Genomic DNA, 19,297 nt, shown 5'->3' with positions numbered 1-19,297 from the left:
TAAGACAAAGCCCTGGATTTCGGGACTGTTCCTATAAAATCAGGACATCTGGTCACCCTATACCTATTAGAATCAGGTCAATTGATTTCAAGTCTTTTGGTTTGATCAATTTTTTAAAAAAGCTTTTGATCGTTGTTTATTTGTATTCTAGTAGAACCTAGAGGCCTCCAATGAGATGGGGCCCCCATTGTGCTAGGTGCTACATATATATGCAAAGTCAGAGACAGTCCCTGCCTCAAAGAGTCTTAGGTTTTTCCTTTTTTTTCCAGCTCCTTGTTGCATTTCAATATTTGCCTGCCTGTATAGCAGTGGTTTCCCATTGTCACTTTGTGTCTCCCCTAGGCTGACAGGGTTTGGGATACACCACTGCTTTGCAAAAAGCATGATGGGTCATGAAGCAAAGATGATGATCATCCACAATTTCTATGCGGATTACTATACCATGGCGGGGATTGCTCTGGCATCCTGCCTGGCTATGTGCCCGGTCGTTGGGTTTCTAGGGCGAAGAGGAGGACTGCTGCTGTTCATGATTCTTACAGCTCTGGCATCGCTTCTACAGTTAGGACTTCTCAACTGTAAGTGAGGACATCAGAGTGACTTGCACCTTGATACTGGTCAGAGAACATTACATTTCTAAACTGCATGAGGCCTTGCATCAATGACTGTTCTCAACTGACGTATGGAAAAAACCTGTCTGTTGCAGAACAGAAGAGCAGTAAATCAGCTCTCTGTGGATGGTGCGGATTCACCCGCTGTACAATCCCAATGAAAGCAATAGGGAATGTAAGTCACTGTAGATTTTGGCGCCTTATCTGTACTTATTCAACTACAGTGAAACTGAAACTCTTTAGTTCGCCTTCCAATTTCCCCTTTATTCTTTCAGTTCATTGTTCTAGGTGCAGGGATTTATTCCCGTAGCAGAGCTCAGAGTTAAGTCACCCAGGCTGTGAGAAGAGTTAAAAACAGACTGGATTTCAATCTCTGATGATGTGTCAGAATTGATTGTCTGGTTTTTAAAAAGGAAAAGAAAAAGTTTTCTGTTGTCTTATGAGAATGCATGGAAATGGCATACAATTTTTACCAGATTTTTTTTTCTCCAAGAGGCTGCAAAGGAAATAGACAAGAGAGACAAGGAAACCATTCTTGGTTCCCTCCCCTTTGTCAGATTTTGGGACCTGCAACGGGCCTGCTTAGGAAGTTGAACTGATTGATGGCAGAGTTCCAAAATTCTGGCAGACCAGGAGAAATTCTAAAATATGAAAAGGGAAACATTTAAAGATTACAAATTTAGGAACCAGGCTCTTTCAACGCTGGGTGGGTTCAGGTTGTTTCTGGTTTTGCCACTCTTATAAAAATAGTTAAAAAGGCAAGTGTCTGAACATTTCTGTCAAATTGCCTTTTGGGGAAAGAGCCAGAGGGGAACATGTCTCACTGCTATAGCGTTATTAGGAGCAGTCCCACCCAAACCACAGGTATGTTCTCTCTCTCTTCCCTCCTCCTTGGTAAATTTGTGTGGCCACACAACGGCAATACACAGGTAGCAGTGTAATTAAGGGATATGTATAGCACATTCATGTGTCTAAGTAATAATACCGTATATAATGATGAAACACAAAAAGTAAGCCTTTGAAGAAACAGAATTATGATAGCTAGATTACAACTATTACTGAATTACTTTTGATCTGCTTTGTTCCATTCTTAACCTTGAAGATGGACATAGAGAATTAATGAGCAGCTTTCTGTCATGCCCTTGTTAAACCCTTCTGTTCCCACCTGCTGAGAGCAGCCTAAAATCAACAAGAGGTGCAACTTACTGTCATTGCTACACTTCTTAACATATTGGGCTTCTCAGACATGCCCCATCATATACTCTTTGACCTTCTCTCCCCCCCTCCCCCACCCCCATGTCTAAAACTGCCCACACAAAAGTAGGAGGGAAAGGCAGCCTTGTACTCTGGAACAGCTCGTCTCCTTCCACTGCAGTCTGTCCCCCACATCCCACCATCACTCCTTATAGGCAGCTAGTCAGTGGTTTGAAGAGAAATTAATGGCTGTGTGTGTGCGTGCATGTGTGAGAGAGGAGGGGGTGTGTTTTTTAATTACACCACAAGTTTGCTAAACGTCTCCAAATAAAAGGAAGTAGAAGATGGGGCACAGTTCTTGTCAGCAGCGAAAGTGTGGTGAATTGTAAGGCTTCTGACAGACAGATCTCTTTCCTGACTTCAGCGTTACTTCTAAATCAGAACTTCTCTAAGCTCCCTGGAGTAACCCAGCTGCTGGGGTGTTCTGCCAGACCCTCATAACTATTGTTCTGCTTGTTATGCAGCATTACTTAGCGCTTTGAAGGAACGTGAGCCAAAAAGCAGCTTGTGAATAATTTTAAACACTGTAAACTCACTTTGGATTTTGGCAAAGGAAAAAGATGTGTTTTAGCAATGCAAAGATGCTGATTGTAATAGTTTCCTTCTCTAACTAAAGCCCCTGTGGCCATTCCCTCAGGATTACAGCAAAGCACGACTGCAGTTTCTTTTCCTCCATTACCAACAAGGAGACTTCTGTTTAATTTCAGTGCTAATTCTGGGTCTTTTTGAACAATTTACCACTGTGCCTTTATCATCATCATCTCATTAGAATTCTGTCCTCCAGTTGGGAATAGGGCTGGAAATTGCATGGCATGTCAAACAGGTTTTGAAAGACTATCCCAGTACAGTCATGAACACCAAAAGGAAATTGTATGAGGAGGAGGAGGAGGACTGTAGTTTGGTTTGGTGAGGGCTTTTTGTTTGTTTTTGTTTTTCACTTTGAATAAATCATGTATTTAACTGCGGTGTTCTTTCTCTCTCTCCTTTTAATTTATCTTTTGCTGTCTTGGATCCAGTGATTGGAAAATATAGTCAACTTCCAGACTCAGGTACTGTTTACAAATGTTCTGTACAGTGTTTTAGAACTGCTTACACTCTGAGTGAGTGTATCTGAAAGGCCAGAGTGGCTGAGGAGATGGAGCCTGATTGCAATAACTGCTAGTGTACATGGTTGCTGTTAAGCTCAGTGTGTTAGGATTCTTCTTGTAGAACTGGCTGCTCGTTTTTACAGCTCCTGTTCAGTGCACCTGTGGGTCTGATCAGTTGCAGCACAAAGATTTTTTTTCAGCAGGCCCTGTGGTGGAGATAAGAAGTTTATTTGTATCTTCCTCTATCTGCAGTGCCTTGACCACAGAACTGTATTAGGTGTTGGACAATATGATTAATTCTGGGGGTTTCCATATGATTGCCAGATTTGGATGGAATGTGTCCAATGCCTGAAAGATTGTTTGGGACATTGCTTAATTTTTACCTCTTTGTGGTGACTGTTGATAACTAAGTTGATGACTGTCAAAAAATAGCAGTGAACAGACAATGTTTTATGATTTTTTTTAAACTTATGTTTTGGGTAGTTGGGGCATGGCTTATTAAATATTGATTTAAATAAATGTTGGGGAAGGAGTCTCAAACCTGCATCTAAGGCAAATGAGTGACTTAATATGGTATTCTTGTTTTATTCCTTGGGGATCATATACTGATTGTGCTGAGCTCAATGTCTACGTTTGTCTGTCTGTCTAACAGGTATGAGTGACAGCGTCAAGGAAAAATTCTCTACTGCATTTTCCATTGTGGGTATGTTTTCTTCTCATGCTGTTGGAAGTCTTAGTGTTTTCTTCTGTGCTGAAATCACACCAACAGTAATAAGGTAAGACCGCCAAGCTTCCCACTTTCGGGTGGGGAACCAGTTCAGTAGTCCTTACTTTATTGTGTAATGCATATTTTCTTTATGCCAGGAGAAATCTCTGATAATCTGATACTGTCCAATGATCTCTGGGCTGCTCTATAGTTTGAGCAGTCTCTTGGGACTTACTTTGCTTATAAATAGAGATTTGTTTCAGTTGTTTCAGACCATTTCACCCTGTCTGCCATCATGATAATTCAATATTTTAATTAACAACTTGGATGATGGAGTGTAGAGAATGCTTATAAAATTTGCGGATGACACCAAGATGGGTGGGGTTGCAAGAATTTTAGGGGACAGGATTAGAACTCAAAAATATCTTGATAAATTGGAGAATTGGTCTGAAGTCAGTAAGATAAAATTCAATAAGACAAGTGCAAAATACTTCATCCAGGAAGGCAAAGCAAACACACGCATACAAAATGGGGAATAACTGGCTAGCCAGTAGTATTGCAGAAAAGGATCTGGAGGTTCTCTATATCCACCAAGGGTAGGACAGGAAGTAATCAGCTCAGTTTTAGGTTAGATATTAGGAAAATTTTCCTAACTATAAGGATTGTTAAGTTCTGGAATAGGTTACTAAGGGAGGTTGCGGAACCCGTGTCATTGGAGGTGTTAAAGAAGTGTGTGTGTGTGTGTGTGTGTGTGTGTGTGTGTGTGTGTGTGTGTGTGTGTGTGTGTGTACACACCTAGATGTAGGTACATTTAATCCTGACTCAGCAGGGGGGGATTGTCTAGATGACCTCTTGAAGTGCCTTCCAGCCTTACTTTTCTATGAGTCTTTAATTATTAACAAACCTCTTGCATTTAAGAATTGCATAGGCTTTGTACCTATAATTTGGTTTGATCACCAGTGAAAATGGATAGGTGGGGTCTTTTCTGGGAAGTTTCCCAAGCCATATCTTTGCAGTATCAGTTTTTGTTCCATTTTATTTATTCACTGCTTATAACAGCATAATCTCATGCACTGTATGTAGACCGCACTTGTACATTCTGGATAATAGGTACAACACTGCCAAAATGATTTCGGTACCAAAGTCCCATTGACTTTCAATTGGAGGTAGGCTCTTTAAAAAGGGAAGTTGGGAAGGGTGGAGAGAGAGATTGAGAGAAATCTTTCCAGAGTTAAATGTCCTTACAATAGGTTTACAAATATATGTAGTAAAATGCTGTCATTTGTGTAGCAAAGGTCAAACCTTTCTTTTTTTAATCCAACGTTTTTTCCCAGCTGTATGATTGAGGCGCACATTTCACAAGTGACGACGTCACTTTGGCCAGGGAAGCTGTGGGTGGTAGAGAAGAGAGCGTAAGCTAGCCTGAATCTATGAATAGCGTTTGTTTGCCAAGCAAAACTCACCTGAATCCAAACTCACCTTTCGTTTGCTAAGACAAATATGGAACTCTTTGACTGTGTTCTGTAGTTAGCTTTGCCTAAGGCACAGATTAAAATGTTTGAACCTCAGGTATTTTTCTTACTGGGAAATGATAAAGTGGAAAAGATTTTCTAGTTATTCATGAATTAAGAATTTAAAGAGACACATCAACATGTAATCTAGTTCAGTTCGTGTTTTTGTTTTGTTTTTAAAGTTGTTTCAGGAACTATGACTGTTTTTTGACTCTCTGCTGATTTTTATGATTTTACAATAGATTTTTCTTTTTTAATAATTTTCACCCTGTTATGTGAAAGAACTAAACAGAGAGGGAACTGAGCAACTGAATGACTATGCAGAAGAAACAGCTAAATGATGGCAAATGCACAAAGCAAATTGAAAATGTCCTTTTCCTCTAATCGGGCACTAAAGGCTCTTAAGGAAAGTAGGCAGTCATGGGATAAGTGGAAAAGCCCTTTCAGGGATCAGTAACTGGTTAAAAGACAGGTAATAAAGGGTAGAAATAAATGGCCAGTTTTCACAATGGAGAGAGGTAAATAAGCAAAGCCCCCCAAGGATCTGTACCGGGACTTTTGCTTTTCAATGTGTTTATAAATTATTTGGAAAAGGGTGTGAACAGTGAGGTGGCAAAATTTGCAGATGATACAAAATTACCCAAGAATGTTAAATCCAAAACTGAGTGTGAAGAGTTACAAAGGAATCTCACAAAACTGGGTAACTGGGCAATAAAATGGCAGATGAAATTCATTGTTGATAAGTGCAAAGTAATGCAGATTGGAAAACATAATCCCAACTATACATATAAATGATGGGGTCAAAATTAGCTGTTACCACTCAAAAAAACAAAGCTTGGCGTCACCTGGATAGTTCTCTGAAAACATCTGCTCAATGTGCAGTGGCAGTCAAAAAAGCTCACAATGCTAGGAACGAGTAAGGAAGGGATAGATGATAAGACAGAAAATAGCATAATGCCACTATAAAAATCCAGGGTATGCCCGCACCTTGAATACTGTGTGCAGTTCTGGTTGTCCCATCTCAAAAAAGATGTATTAAAATTGGAAAAAGTACAGAAAAGGGCAACAGATATGATTAGAGGTGTGGAACATACGAGGAGAGATTAAAAAGACTGGGACTGTTCAGCTGGAAAAGAGACGTCTAAGGGGGACTATGATAGAGGTCTATAATGGTATGGAGAAAATGAATAAGGATGTGTTATTTACCCTTTCACATAACACAAGAACTAAGGGTCACACAATGAAATTAATAGATACCAGGTTAAAATAAACATAAGGAAATACTTCTTCACACAGTGCACTGTCAACCGGGGAACTTGTGGCAAGGGGATGTGATGAAGGTCAAAAGTATAATTGGGTTAAAAAAAGAATTAGACGAGTGCCTGGATGATAGATACATCAATGGCTTATTAGCCAAGATGGTCATGGATGCAACCTCATGCTCTGGGTCTCCTGGAACTGGACAACAGGGGATGGATCACTTGATAATTGCCCTGTTCTGTTCATTCCCTCCTATGCATCTGGCTCTGGCTGCTGTAGGAAGATGGGAGGAGGCTGGGCATGGATGGACCATTGGTCTGACCCAGTAAGGTCATTCTTATATTCTTAACACACTTCAGACGGAAGTCTGATTGCTAAGCTGATGATGTGCCTTTGCTCTGGTGTTGTAAAATAAGCATCTGGCCACTTCTCCTCACACCTTTAAGAGGGCAGTTGTCTTTACGAAATACCATCCAAAATGCATTGCAATTTGGCAGAGCATCTTATTTTCAGGACTTGATGTATGCTCAACTGATGCTCCAGCCAGAGTCTTGTAGGAGGGCAGAATAAGGGAATTGGAAGAGTCACTGGGGTTTTTTTAAAACTAATTCTTCATTCACATTTTGTTTGTGAGGAAAAATAGTATCAATATTAAGGTGCTTACAAGTAGACTGGCTATTGTGTGATTGCTACCATGACAATCAATAGCATTTACCAATACTTTTACCCTGTTTTCAATAAGCAAAAGGTTGTTTTAGAACATCCCCAACATCAGGTTCCAAGAATTTCTTTCACTGCTAGAATCTACAATATATGTTCCAGAGACATAAAGACTCTCAGGAATAACACACATATTTATTGTTGAGATCCTTATTACACTGACATCTTAACACTGGTCAGCTCTGATCTCACACTGTGAGGCACTAAAGCATCATTGAGGAGTTCCAATTCCTTGTGCCAAGGAGTTCATTAAAAAGCTCCTTTCAAACACTGCACTAAAGCACTAAATGAAGCTGATAATCCTCCTCCAATAAGCATGATGACAGAGCCACTGGGGTTGTGCTACTTACCACACAGACCAAGATTTTTAGAAAGGAGTTGATTGGGGAGACTGATTTGTCTCTCCCCCTTCTTCGCCTCCCTCCCCTGCCAGTTTCTAAAAGATGGAGAACAGTACTTGTTTTTAGGTCCCTGGGGATAAGGAGTAACTATGTATTGCTTGGCCTACAAGCAGGCTTTGCTAATTTCTGATAGTTTTTGTACTGCTTTTCCCTCCCTACTGATGGCAGCAGTGAAGAGAAAAGGTGTGTGGGAGGAAAGTAAGAGCTTTGTCTATAGTGGGGATTTTAGTCATCAGCCACTGACCACCAATGGCTGTAACCAGGGCAGATTCTGAGTGGAGAATGCTGAGGTTAAAACCAAATAATCACATCAGGATTCCAAATCACAACACTTAACACAGTGGGGTAAGACTGGTGCTCTGAGGCACAAGTGAAATACAAATAAATCATTTTTTCAATAATTGAAGGGGTTTTTTGTTCTCTGATCCCTTGTCATATCAGACCGCTTCCACTAGAAAGGGTCAAACACTTGACAAAAACTAAGGTGGGATTAAAATTGCTCTTTTGTGCTTCTAAATATTAGAGAGAGGTGCAAGCCATATGCCTGGGTTTAGTTTTGCTTCAGTGAAGAATTTCCGAGAGAATATTTTGCTATTGTTATTTAAAATTCTTACTAGTAAAGTATTCTGGTGATATTTGAAACTCCTGGCAGACCAGGAGAAATTCTAAAATATGAAAAGGGAAACATTTAAAGATTAGAAATTTTGGAACGAGACTCTTTCAACTTTTGCACCATTGAGGATTACAAGAGCAGTTTTACCGTCTTATAAATGATCATCTTGCACTTTGTTCTCGCTCTTATTAGCTTACATAAATGTGAGCAAAGGCTACTCTCTAGTGGTAACACAGAGAATGGCAGATGTCAAATACAGTAGCTGCTTTCTTAAGGTCTGTTATGATGTAATATAATCTCCAGAGGATCTGATGGTGCTTTATAAGTATAAATTAATTAAGACTGAAAAAGACACATGTGGAAACTATTTTACAGATAGAGAAATTGAGGGAGAAGTTCTGATTTGTCCAAGGCATTGCACTATGTGCATTTCAAACTCCCAAACCACAGTTTGAAAACTAGACTGTTGTCAACTAACATTCAGTGTGTTAGAGCAAATTGAAACAAAAAACTGCACCCTCAAATCTTAGAAAACTTTCTTGAGTGAGGAAGAACAATATCTAGGAATTGAGCACCCCAGAAAAGTTCTGAATCCTGCCTGCTGTCATGCCCCGCATGAGAAAAGAATGTGAACTACCAAGTGTGCTGCACTTTGAAGCATAGTTGTTTCATGCTTCACTCATGCATATCTATTATACATGTCAGCAAGGAAAACATCTGTTGCAAATGTTGAATTGGGTACGATTTTATATTATAAAAAACAGCAAAAGACTAATAGTTGAGAATTTTCCAGCATTCAGAGTTCTCCCTGATTTTATTTCTACTATACATAGTGCAACCTACAGTGAGGAAATCTCTCTCTGGCTTCTGCTACAGTGCTAACCACAATGAACCTAAAATTGTGCCTTCTCCCTTAGTTTTCCTTGCAATGCATTAAAATTACTCATTTAAACACTTTTAAAATCCGGATCAGCATATTTTCCTGTCTTTGAGGTACAATATTGTATAGACTCTTTGGGCCTGATTCCTAGCATAGTCATGTACACCAGTGCAAAATAGGCACATCGTGCTACTGTGGTAGAATTGTATACCCTCTTTGCACTAATGTAAATTACTACATAATGTGTAGGGCAAAGGAGAATAATCCCATTCTCACTACTGCACCAGTTTGGGCATGATCCTGCCAATAAATCTGCATTTGAATATCTAGTCCTGTGGGATTACCCATGTTGAATATAAATTCATAACATTTCTTAAGTGTTACAGGCAGGATTTAATCGCAGAAACATTAGATTTAGCTAGGTTTTAAAATTTTCAGTGAAAAGTTGGCTAAAGCAGTGGCTCCCAACCTGTGGCTGCAGAAGGGAGCCACTGGCTAAGTACCCAGGTGGAGTGCGTTGCCGGTGCAAGCTCCTTGCTGCAGCCAAAGGGACAGGAGATCAGTGCTCCCCTCCCCCTGGCTGTAGCAGGGAGCATGGCAAAGCACATCTCCTAGGTCCCTAGGCTCTGGGATCCCTGCTGGAGCCAGCAGGTGGGGAGCACTGATCTCCCGTCCCTCTGGCTGCAGAAGGGAGCCGCTGCCTAGGGACCCAGGTTGAGCGCACAGTTTCCCTGCTGCAGCCAGGGGAATAGAAGATCCTCCTCGCTGAACTCCTTCCCTCTGTCTGCAGTGCAAAAACTGGTCGCCCTTCAGGGTTGTAAAAATCATATTTGTGGCCCTCGAGCCAAAAAGGTTGGGAACCAATGTGCCAAAGCTTAATGTCAGACCCCAGAATTTCTACTGCCATCACAAAATCCAGCAGACCCTGCAAAAATCTAGTTTCCTCTGTAAAACCACTTTGTCTCTGAAAAATGAAAGCTAGATAATTAAACATTGCATTGAGAGATTGCTTTGCTCTTGTCTGGTGGCTGAGCCAGCCACACTGTAAATCCATGAATACTGAAAAGATCAGGGATGTGGGGATTAGCTGCTGAGCAAGATGGCTGGTGGCTCAGGGAGAATCTAGAAGTCAGAGATTTATAAGTCCATAATTTATTTCTATCATGCTGTATAACCTATGTAACTGTAATAAAAAATGTAGCAGTGCAGATCACCTCTGACTTTGAAGTTTTAGTTGTGTGGAAAAGGAAGAGGGCGGAAACTGAGCACTGGGAAGACTGGAACATGTTGACTTACAGGAAGCAAATACTGTCTGTGCACCAGGAAAGCAGAATGTAAATGTAATGGGGCAGTATGCAGGTACCAGGCCTTGAAAGGGTACCAGAGTGTTAAGGATCCTGAGATCACCATAGTGCTGCAGTAGTGAAGACCTACAGACAGAGAAGCTGGGGCTGACAGGTGGCTGAGGAGAGCTCTGTGATGTGAGTGAGGGAGCACAGCAGAGAAAAGTGCAAAAGAAAATGGCAGAGGCCTGTTACTGAGGCTCAGGGCGGGAAACAGGTGAACCCTACCCAGTAGCCTAAGGCAAAATCTAAAGTTGTTGATGCATCAAGGACCCTTGCTACTCTCTGCAAGGTGAAACCAGTCCTGGGAATAATCTTGAAGGGTCATAGCTGCTGTTAGAGAAAAGTGCCTGAGGGAATCAATCTGCAGCTGGAACAGCAATTATATATGGGCTCTAGGGCTCGAATTCTCAAATGGGCCTAAGGGATTAGGTCTGATTTGCAGAAGTGCTGAGCATTCCCAGCTGCACTTGAAGTCAATAGATGCTGTGCTTTGAAGATATTAAGTGCTTTGTAATCAGTTTCTCAAATTGGGCACCCAAAATTACTATATACTTTTGATCTTAATCTCTCTGTGCGTTAATTCCCCATCTCTAAAAGGGGATAATGATATCACCACACCTGCCAAAGGTGGTGTGATTTATTTTCACAATATTTAATGTTTGTGGAGCACTCAGATACTGTAGTGATGAGCTACAACAGAAAATAGAAAAGCCCATGAGGAAATTCAAAATTGTCTTCAGAGACAGGTTTGAATCCTGAGGAGTAAATAAAGCCTGGGGCCCTACACTGAACAGTGACCCATACAAAATACAAAAAAATTAGGTGGCAAAAACCCTCCCCAACACTGAGTAATGCACCTGTTCTTTGTTGCTGGGCTTTCTTTGGTCTTGTCTAAACTAGAGAAGTGTATCATGCTAAGGAAAGTGTGGTTTCCCTAGCATGACTGGACATGTCTGCATGGGGGAAATTTCAAGAGTTGTCTACACAGACAAATTGCATCACTTTAACTATAAGTGGTACAACCTCACCACTACACCACCACCCCTTAGTGTAGACAGTTATGCTGATATAAAGGTATTTATACTGATATAATAATACCTAGCTCTCATATGGCATATTTCTTTAGTAGATCTTAAATTGTTTTACAAAGGAGGTCAGCATAGAGTCATAGAATTATGGCCAATGGGACCACCAAATAATCTCGACTGACTTGCACATCACAAACCACTAACCCCACCCAGTTTGCCACTACAATGAGTCCAATAACCTACATTAGACTGAAGTATTACAATCCTCCAGAGACTAAACTATTGTGTGCCAAAGGCAGAGAATAAAGGGACTGAGGTGCTCCAATGCCTGATGTTCCTACAATGACAGGGAATTGATTTGGTGAGATATCATTATCCCCATTGTACAGATGATGAGACTGAGGCACGGAGAAGTTAAGTGAGTTTCCTGAAGTTACCCACCAGGCCAGTGGCAAAGCCAGGAACAGACCCTTCTTGTATGGGATGGGGAATAAACAATCCTAGAGTAAAGGACTTGACAGCACTATAACTGCATCCCTGCTAGGAGCTGTTATCTATAGAACTATTTCAGTAAACAATCACCCCCTCCCCCAACCAAAATAGTCATACCAGTGCCAAAACTGTGCGTAGTCAGGCCTAACTGTTTTTAAAATAATTTCAAACCATAGTGTAGACTTGAGTATAAATGGACCCACTTTTAATGAAATATTGTCAAAATCACATTGGACTCTGGTTCTATAAAAGCAGGGTAGACTGCCTTGTTACCAGATTTGCCTGTCACCTTGGGTACGCTCATTTATTAGGGTTACTTTCCTTGGGGGAATGGGGGTTGTAATTCTATTAACGTGCTGCTTGTGTCACTTGTGTTTTCATATGGAGCTTTACTTCTGCAAGTCCCCTCCCAATGGAGTTACCCTGTAGAACTTAAGTTTCCAAGGGCTGGGCTCCTCCAGCCCCAGACTCAAACGAACACCCACACACACACACATTAACAGAGCACAACTGAGTGTACTGGGTCAAAACAGTACTTTTAAGCTGCCACCCTTTTATGCCCCTGGACTCAACAGGCTGGGCAGAGCAACACTTTCAAGCTACCACTCTTATATGCCACAGGTTCAGCATGTCGCTATCCCCCTTTCATTCTACAATTATTCTGGTAGTAAAGCGTTGCTGCAGAGCAGAATAGAGAAGCCGAGAACACGAAGGAGTAAATGAAGTCTGGAGAGAGTCTGGCAACCAGCTTTATCATAAAAGTTATTTTATTGCCAGGTATATAGAGTAATAGCCCTATAAGGAGAGACCAATCAACAAAACAGTTACAATATTACAAGGTTTCAAACAATGTTACACCGTTTCAATTGGAGTATTGAGGAAATCTAGACCAAGTTTGATTACAAGTCAGGTTTAGAAAGTTATGCCTGGAGTGAGTGAGTGAGAGAGAGAGAGATCAAATTAGGTCTGAGGGGAAAAGTGGGCTTAACCAGAGAAAGAAAGAGAGTTGGGGTCTCACCACTCAGCGCAGCTTGAACCAGTCAAAGGCTCCCAGGAGACAGGCTGTTCAGCTTAGGGTCCAGAGTGCTTGAGACAGGCTGCACCCACAACACGATCAGTCAGGAAAAGATGAAGTCCCAGTGGAACTGATGCAGCTTTTGGATCCAGGCATCAGAACAAAGCTTTGAACTTGGGTAGTGGTTTTTGAAGGGAAGAAAGAAAGATGCAAAGGAGAACACTAGGTTTGTTTATGGGTAAATGATGACTCAAGGGAATATACCAGTCGGTTTGTTTAGGCTGGACAATAGGAACTGATCATGCCCGGCTATGGGCAGTGTTCCTTTGAGGGAGCTCACAATGCAATCAGGCAGATTGTGTTTTGGGATGTCAATAGAGGATCTATGACTAGAATCGGTCTGATAATGGCTGAACTGGGTGTGTGCAGGTGTGGGCTTATTAACATCTGGCGCAGAGATCTCCTATCATGCCGTGCTTCCCTGGTCCCAGAGTTCAGTGCGGTCTGTGCCTTGGAATCTCTGTTCTTCATTCTGTATCCTAATGAAGATGCCTCCTTGTCGAATGAGGCTAGGGGAGTTAACTTAATTCTGTCACCCTTGTCCGGAGGGTTTTAGGTGTCTCCCCCATTGCCTTTTCATTGCTTTTTGTAAGTCTGTCTTCTGATCAGTTCTGGTTCAAGCAGAGGCTGAGGGGAGGGGGTGGTCCTTCATGAGTCTCACAGGCTGGGTTCTGCGCCCTGGTCCCCCAAGAACACAGAGCTGACAGGTAACAGCCTTAAATCATCTAAGCTGGTTTACACGATGGCACTAGTCGATTTTAAAAGCAGTTAGAAAATTTCCCCAGCATGGATATGCCCATTGTGACCCCATACAACAATGCTCCAAGTACTTTACGTGGGTATGAAATACGGCTTGGATTAGACTTGCTCTCAGTAGAGCCAAGAGTTAGTTTAGCCTGAACCTTTTCAGCCTGCATCAGTTTAATGCCAGTGTGGACAGCACTTAATTGGTTCCAACTGAAGCAGTTCAAGCAGTCCCCCATCTACCATCCCCCAGTGCACAGGCGACCTTTCAGAATCTTCTGGAATCTCTCATTGCTGGGAGCTGCACTGGGACTGGTGGGTGAGGTACCTGGAGAGCATTGCAAGTGAGACCATTTATAACAGCTCTGCAGTGAACCTGGGCCAAAGGTGCAGGAGTTCCAACCTGAGCATAGACACACTGAGCCATGTGCTCTTCAGCCAGAGCCATTCAATTAGGAATGGTTCAGGTGACTAGTGTAGGCACAGCCGTGGTGTTTTGAGAATAAGGATGTACTAAGCGTTGCTGACCTCAGCAGCCACTGCTTGGGTTAGTCTTTCAAGTTCTCCAGGACTCTCCTTGTTTTTGCCACATTTTAAATGTTGCTCAGCTGTTTGTGAAGTAACTTGGATTCCAGAAAATAAACCGAAGGGAAAGTTTTTTTCTATCTTTCACTGAAGTGTTTTTCAAATACTCATCTGCTGTATTCTCTGTGTGCTGAGACTGTTTGTCTTTGTAGGGGAGGTGGACTTGGTCTTGTCCTAGCCAGTGCAGGCTTTGGTATGCTGACTGCACCTATAATGGAGCTTCATAACCAGAAAGGCTACTTTCTGCACCATGTGATCTTCGCCTGCTGTACGCTCATTTGCATCATCTGTATTCTTCTCTTGCCGGAGAGCAAGAACCAAAACCTGCCTGAGAACATCCCAGATGGCGAACACTACACCAGGAAGCCCCTCCTGCCACACAAGAAAGGGGAGCAGCCCCTACTTCTGACAAATTCTGAACTCAAGGATTACTCTGGCCTCCACGATTCATCAGCTGTGAGTGACGGGGTGTTGGAGAATACCACTGCCAATGGGATGAAATCTATGTAACTGGGCAAATTGTATTTTATTTTTTGGGGGGAAGAGGAGCACTTTGGGTGGGGGTGTTCTGCGCAAGTTTGCAGACCAGTGATGGAACAGATGGATACATGGGGGAATTCAACTCTGCTGCTAAAGCCACTTACTGTAGGAATCTTCGACAGGTGTGCAAATTACTTTTGAAAAGGTTATGGGGGAAAATAACACATCTGAGAAAAGAACTGGCTGGAGATAAACCTTAAAAACTTTTCTTTTCTGCAATTAAATGTTTATATTTATTTTGATTATCATTTTAAAGAAGCACTTTACTCCCTTTTTCTTTCATTGATCACACGAATGAAGCCATTTTATTTCAAGAGGTGCAGCATTCCAAAAAAGAAGCTGTGTGGGGTTTTTTGTTTTCATTTTTGGTTTTTTTGTGTTTTGTTAAAGGAAAGAGGTATCTCTGCTGCAAAGTTGAATCCACTGAAACTTGGACTAGTGCAACATCAGTTCTGCCTGTCTAGAAAGTCAAATCCCCCAGGTTGCCTGCTCTGTTTGTACAAAGAAAGCAAAAAACCTGTTGTAACTTAAACTCTGACTGCATTTTATGCAGCGTAAATTAGGTTTTGGTAGTGAGCCCATACGTATTTAAAAGTCATCTTCTAAATTAAAATAGAGGAGTTTGTTTTTTTACTGTAGTTAAAGCAGTCAGCAAAATACTACACAAACAAGCTTAGTTTTTCAATCAGGATCAGCCTTATACATTTTAAATATCAGATTCAGCTCTTTTAGAAGTTTCCTCCATGTGATTAATAATAATAATATAAGCAATTTAAATGAATTGACCAACAGTGGTAAAATTAGTTTTACCAAGAATGGTTTTAACTAACAGGAGGTCCAAAATCTGTATCTAGTGTTCCAGGAGAGTATTTTTGGTCAAAGGAGACCATGTGGGAGTATTGGCTACAATCTGAAATGTTTGCTCCAAGAGGCAGTATAGCTGAAATTTCCACTAGTACAAGATCTGTGACATTACATGCCCTAATTGTTTAAAGCTTATCATTTAAATGGGTAAATATTTAAGTGACTATTAGAAGAAAAGGGAATGAATTGATTATTTGAATAAATACTGAAGATGGAAAAAAAAGAAAAAGCTATTTAAAATGTTACTTAAGTAGAGAGGCCCAGAGGGCACACCATATGAAATGGGTCATCTTTAAATGTACACTTTTAAAATCTCCTGTCCAAGACAGAATTGATTACTCTACATTTTGCTATCTCCTGTTTGCTATTTCTGATCCAAGAATTCATAGTGAATTGCCACCTTAATCCCACCAAAAAATGTGCTCTTATAGACTCTCCCTTAAAAAAAACCCAACCAAACACTATAGAATCACTTGGTTTTTTTAAAGTAAGTTTAAATGCCTCTGCTTAATAAAGCAAGAAGCAAATCTTTCATTTATTGTACAGATGGCTATTTGATAATAGCCAGGTGATCTTCTTCCAGTCCCCAAGCCAGCAACAGATTTGCATTGCCCATCAGATTTTGATTCCTGTTGTGTGAATGTCTTAAGGATCTAGTTAATACAAGGACATTCTGTCTAAAAGTTTTTTTGCATCATTGTTAACACCACCCACAAACTCCCCCCCCCCCCACCCGGCGCGCACTTTCCTTCTCTTTTCCACTCAGATCATGCATTTGTTTTGCCCAGTGGTACAGTAATTTAAATGAACAGAGCAGCAGGATGTGTAATATTGTACTGAGCATCCTATATGATTGCCACTTTGTTTGATGTACATCTTGCATTCATAGGCATGGAAAGGCTAATCTGTACTTTCCACCTCTTCCCTACCCCTTCTTTGCTCTATATAATTGTCTAACTACTGTACCTATTATTTACATCCTCCATCAGGCTGCCTTTGTCCTCTTGTAACCCACATGAAATCAGCAAGTCTGTAAGCAATGTAGTAAGTAGCACAGTCTCAGATGCTGATGAGTGCAAGAGGAGGAGCAGGACTGGAGAAGTGACAAAGATTGTCACGGTTGGAAAAACAATGTTGTCTGAAAGATGCTAACCTTTGTACTGAGAATGTGGACATCTGAGTTCTTTTTGAGCCCTGTAAGAAACACTGGACCAGTTGATGTAATTTTCCCTGGAGTTACACTATTATTCGTTTTCACCTTATTTGGACTTGCTGTGACCGCAACGGCTCAATTTTCCTTACACTGTCTAGTTACCGTACGGTTTGAAAGTGGCCACCTCGCCTTTGTTTTGTTCTGCGTTCAAATTTTTGCAGTCTGCATTCACCTTGAAAATAAGGCCTTTCGGTTTGTGCAGTATTCATGTGCCAAATTTGTGTAATACCTTTTGCCTTTTATATGAAGCTTGTTACAAGCCACATATCAGAAAAAGTGGGTTTACATCAAAATCTAGGAAGTAAAACAAATAATAATCAAGAGAGGGGCCCTTGACACAGGAGAGCAATAGAGAGCAGAAGATTGTTTGAAATCGGGCATGCACACAGGCTTAGAGCTGTTACACAGCACCTTGCAATCCCATATATCAGACTGGCTTTTTAGTTCATGGTCTCTGTGTATATATACTTGGGCTACAACACAAATCATGTAGACCTTTCACAAGCCTATTAAACAGATTGCATTTAGCACTGTTATGGTCCTGGTGTGTCATCGCTGTTGTCCACAGCACTTTATAGTTTCCTATTCTGGTGTTTGCTCTTTAATTACAAACAGGCCCAGCAAAGAAAACTGTTTAAACATATCAGCCTATTTATATAAGAAATAAATACATTAGGTGACAGGAGCACTTGGCAATTTGTTTTTAAATGTAATTTTTGTGAAATTGACTGACTTGTTTTGTTTTTTAATTTGCCTGAGATGAGGCATTTGGTACTACTCCTTCGAAATGAGGACCTATGGTTCGCTTGGCTATCGAGCTCAGTCATGGCAAAACATGAAATAATTTCCTGTCTTGGTAGCTCTTGTTTGAGAGGATGAAAGTCTGTTTTTTAAAAAGATATTAGCCAACAGCTTTTGTGGAATGTATCTGATGCAGGAAAGTTTCTGAGGAGAGACAGACATAGCAGGGCAGGAAGGTATAAACAAACTTCATTCAGTTTCCTAATGTGTTCTGTCTGGTTCTTTGTACAGATGGGTGCTTTGGCAGTTTAACATCTGTCTGTCAAGTCATAAGCTCCTCAATCATCATTCTCCACAGATGGCACAAAGGAAATACTTTTCCCAGATGACAGCCGTTCCTAGTCAAGGCAACAAGGAAAGCATTCAAAGCTGTACTGCCCATTTAGGCCCATTTCTTTCCATAAGCCTTCAATTATTCTAGGTTACTGGTGGGATTTTTAGTTACCAGTTAAGGGCCAGGTCTACATTTACCTGGAAATTCGGCGGCAGTCGACAGGAGTTAAGCAAGCTACGCAGAGTAGTTTGAGTAACTCCCGTCGACTTCATAACTCCTCTTCTACGCGGCATCTTCACTGCACTGCGCTAACGGGAAATGCATTCCTGTCTACGCCCGGATCAATTGAGCGGGTCTTCACTGACTGCTCAATCAATCCAGATAGATCAATCTGGCAGCAGCGAATTTGCTGCTGTCAGTGAAGACATACTCAAGGATTTTGTTTTCTTTTAGACTTTTTAAACAATGTGAAAATGGCGTTATGCTTGCGAATTTTTTTTCAGTAATGTTTCTGTTGCCAGCACACTGTAAATAGATAAGATAGGGAAAACATATAATCTGTTTGCCACTTTTGAAAAATGTTGTTTTGCGGCAACTCAAAAAGGTTCTTGTTTTGGTAGGTGATTACTTTAGTTTTTGTTTTGGTTAAGCAGAAGGGTTTTTTTGTTTTTGTTCTGCTTTAAGATGGAAGTGTTTTTTTTTTTAAATGTTGCCACTTCCTGGAGCTAAATGCTAAAGATCACCAAATTGGAAGCAGAAGTGCCATTAAATGAACTCTGTGAATGTCAGGTCAAATTGCACCTGTAGCTAGCACATAAAGACAACACTAAGTGGGGTGATTTCCCACACTTAACTTTAAAACTAATCCCTTTAACTCTATTGTGTGAAATGTCTTGGGAAAGGAGTACAGTGTGTTATGTCTTGTGGGTGAGACTTCCCTCCTCCCTCCCTCAGTTTCTAATGAAGTTTTATTAAAGAATCGTGTTACTGTATGTTTTGATCATGAGTAGTCTGGTGGTGCTTATTCATAGCACAAGCTTAAATCAAGTTCTGAAAACAGTCTTACAAGCTAAATGTCTGCATGATGTCACATCTGTTGTACCTACTGAAAAACTTTGTATGTAAATGTACAGAAATAAAAAGGTGTTGCCCCATTAGCATAATTCCTTTTGAATGTCCTCCTTGTCTTCAATGCAATGACCATTAGCGCTGTGCTTTCCAAAATACCCCAGCTACTGAAGAAGTTTAATGAAACATTTAAAAATCTCCCCTTAGAGCACTAATCTTTTTTTCT

The 19,297-nt window shown here is 41.0% G+C and overlaps 2 protein-coding genes across 3 annotated transcripts in view; one reads left to right on the top strand and one right to left on the bottom strand.

Moving 5' to 3' along the window:
• Positions 1-19,169, top strand: part of SLC22A23 (solute carrier family 22 member 23) — a 166,003-nt gene extending 146,834 nt beyond the window's left edge. For both annotated transcript variants that reach the window (XM_067562610.1, XM_067562612.1), the window contains 4 exons: positions 343-575; positions 2,879-2,911; positions 3,603-3,726; positions 14,464-19,169. In XM_067562610.1, coding sequence (XP_067418711.1) covers positions 343-575; positions 2,879-2,911; positions 3,603-3,726; positions 14,464-14,821 — 748 coding nt within the window. In that variant the 3' untranslated portion in view covers positions 14,822-19,169. The remainder of the gene's footprint in view (positions 1-342; positions 576-2,878; positions 2,912-3,602; positions 3,727-14,463) is intronic.
• Positions 1-19,297, bottom strand: part of PSMG4 (proteasome assembly chaperone 4) — a 40,577-nt gene that overhangs the window by 10,607 nt on the left and 10,673 nt on the right. The gene's annotated exons all lie outside the window — the stretch shown is intronic.

The sequence above is a fragment of the Emydura macquarii genome, unplaced genomic scaffold (assembly GCF_026122565.2).
Source record: "Emydura macquarii macquarii isolate MOO-44397 ecotype Brisbane River unplaced genomic scaffold, CSIRO-AGI_Emac_v2 contig_2452, whole genome shotgun sequence".
Lineage (NCBI taxonomy): Eukaryota > Metazoa > Chordata > Testudines > Chelidae > Emydura > Emydura macquarii.
The sequence above is the reverse complement of the archived record's forward strand: the minus strand, read 5'-3'. Positions and strand labels throughout refer to the sequence as shown.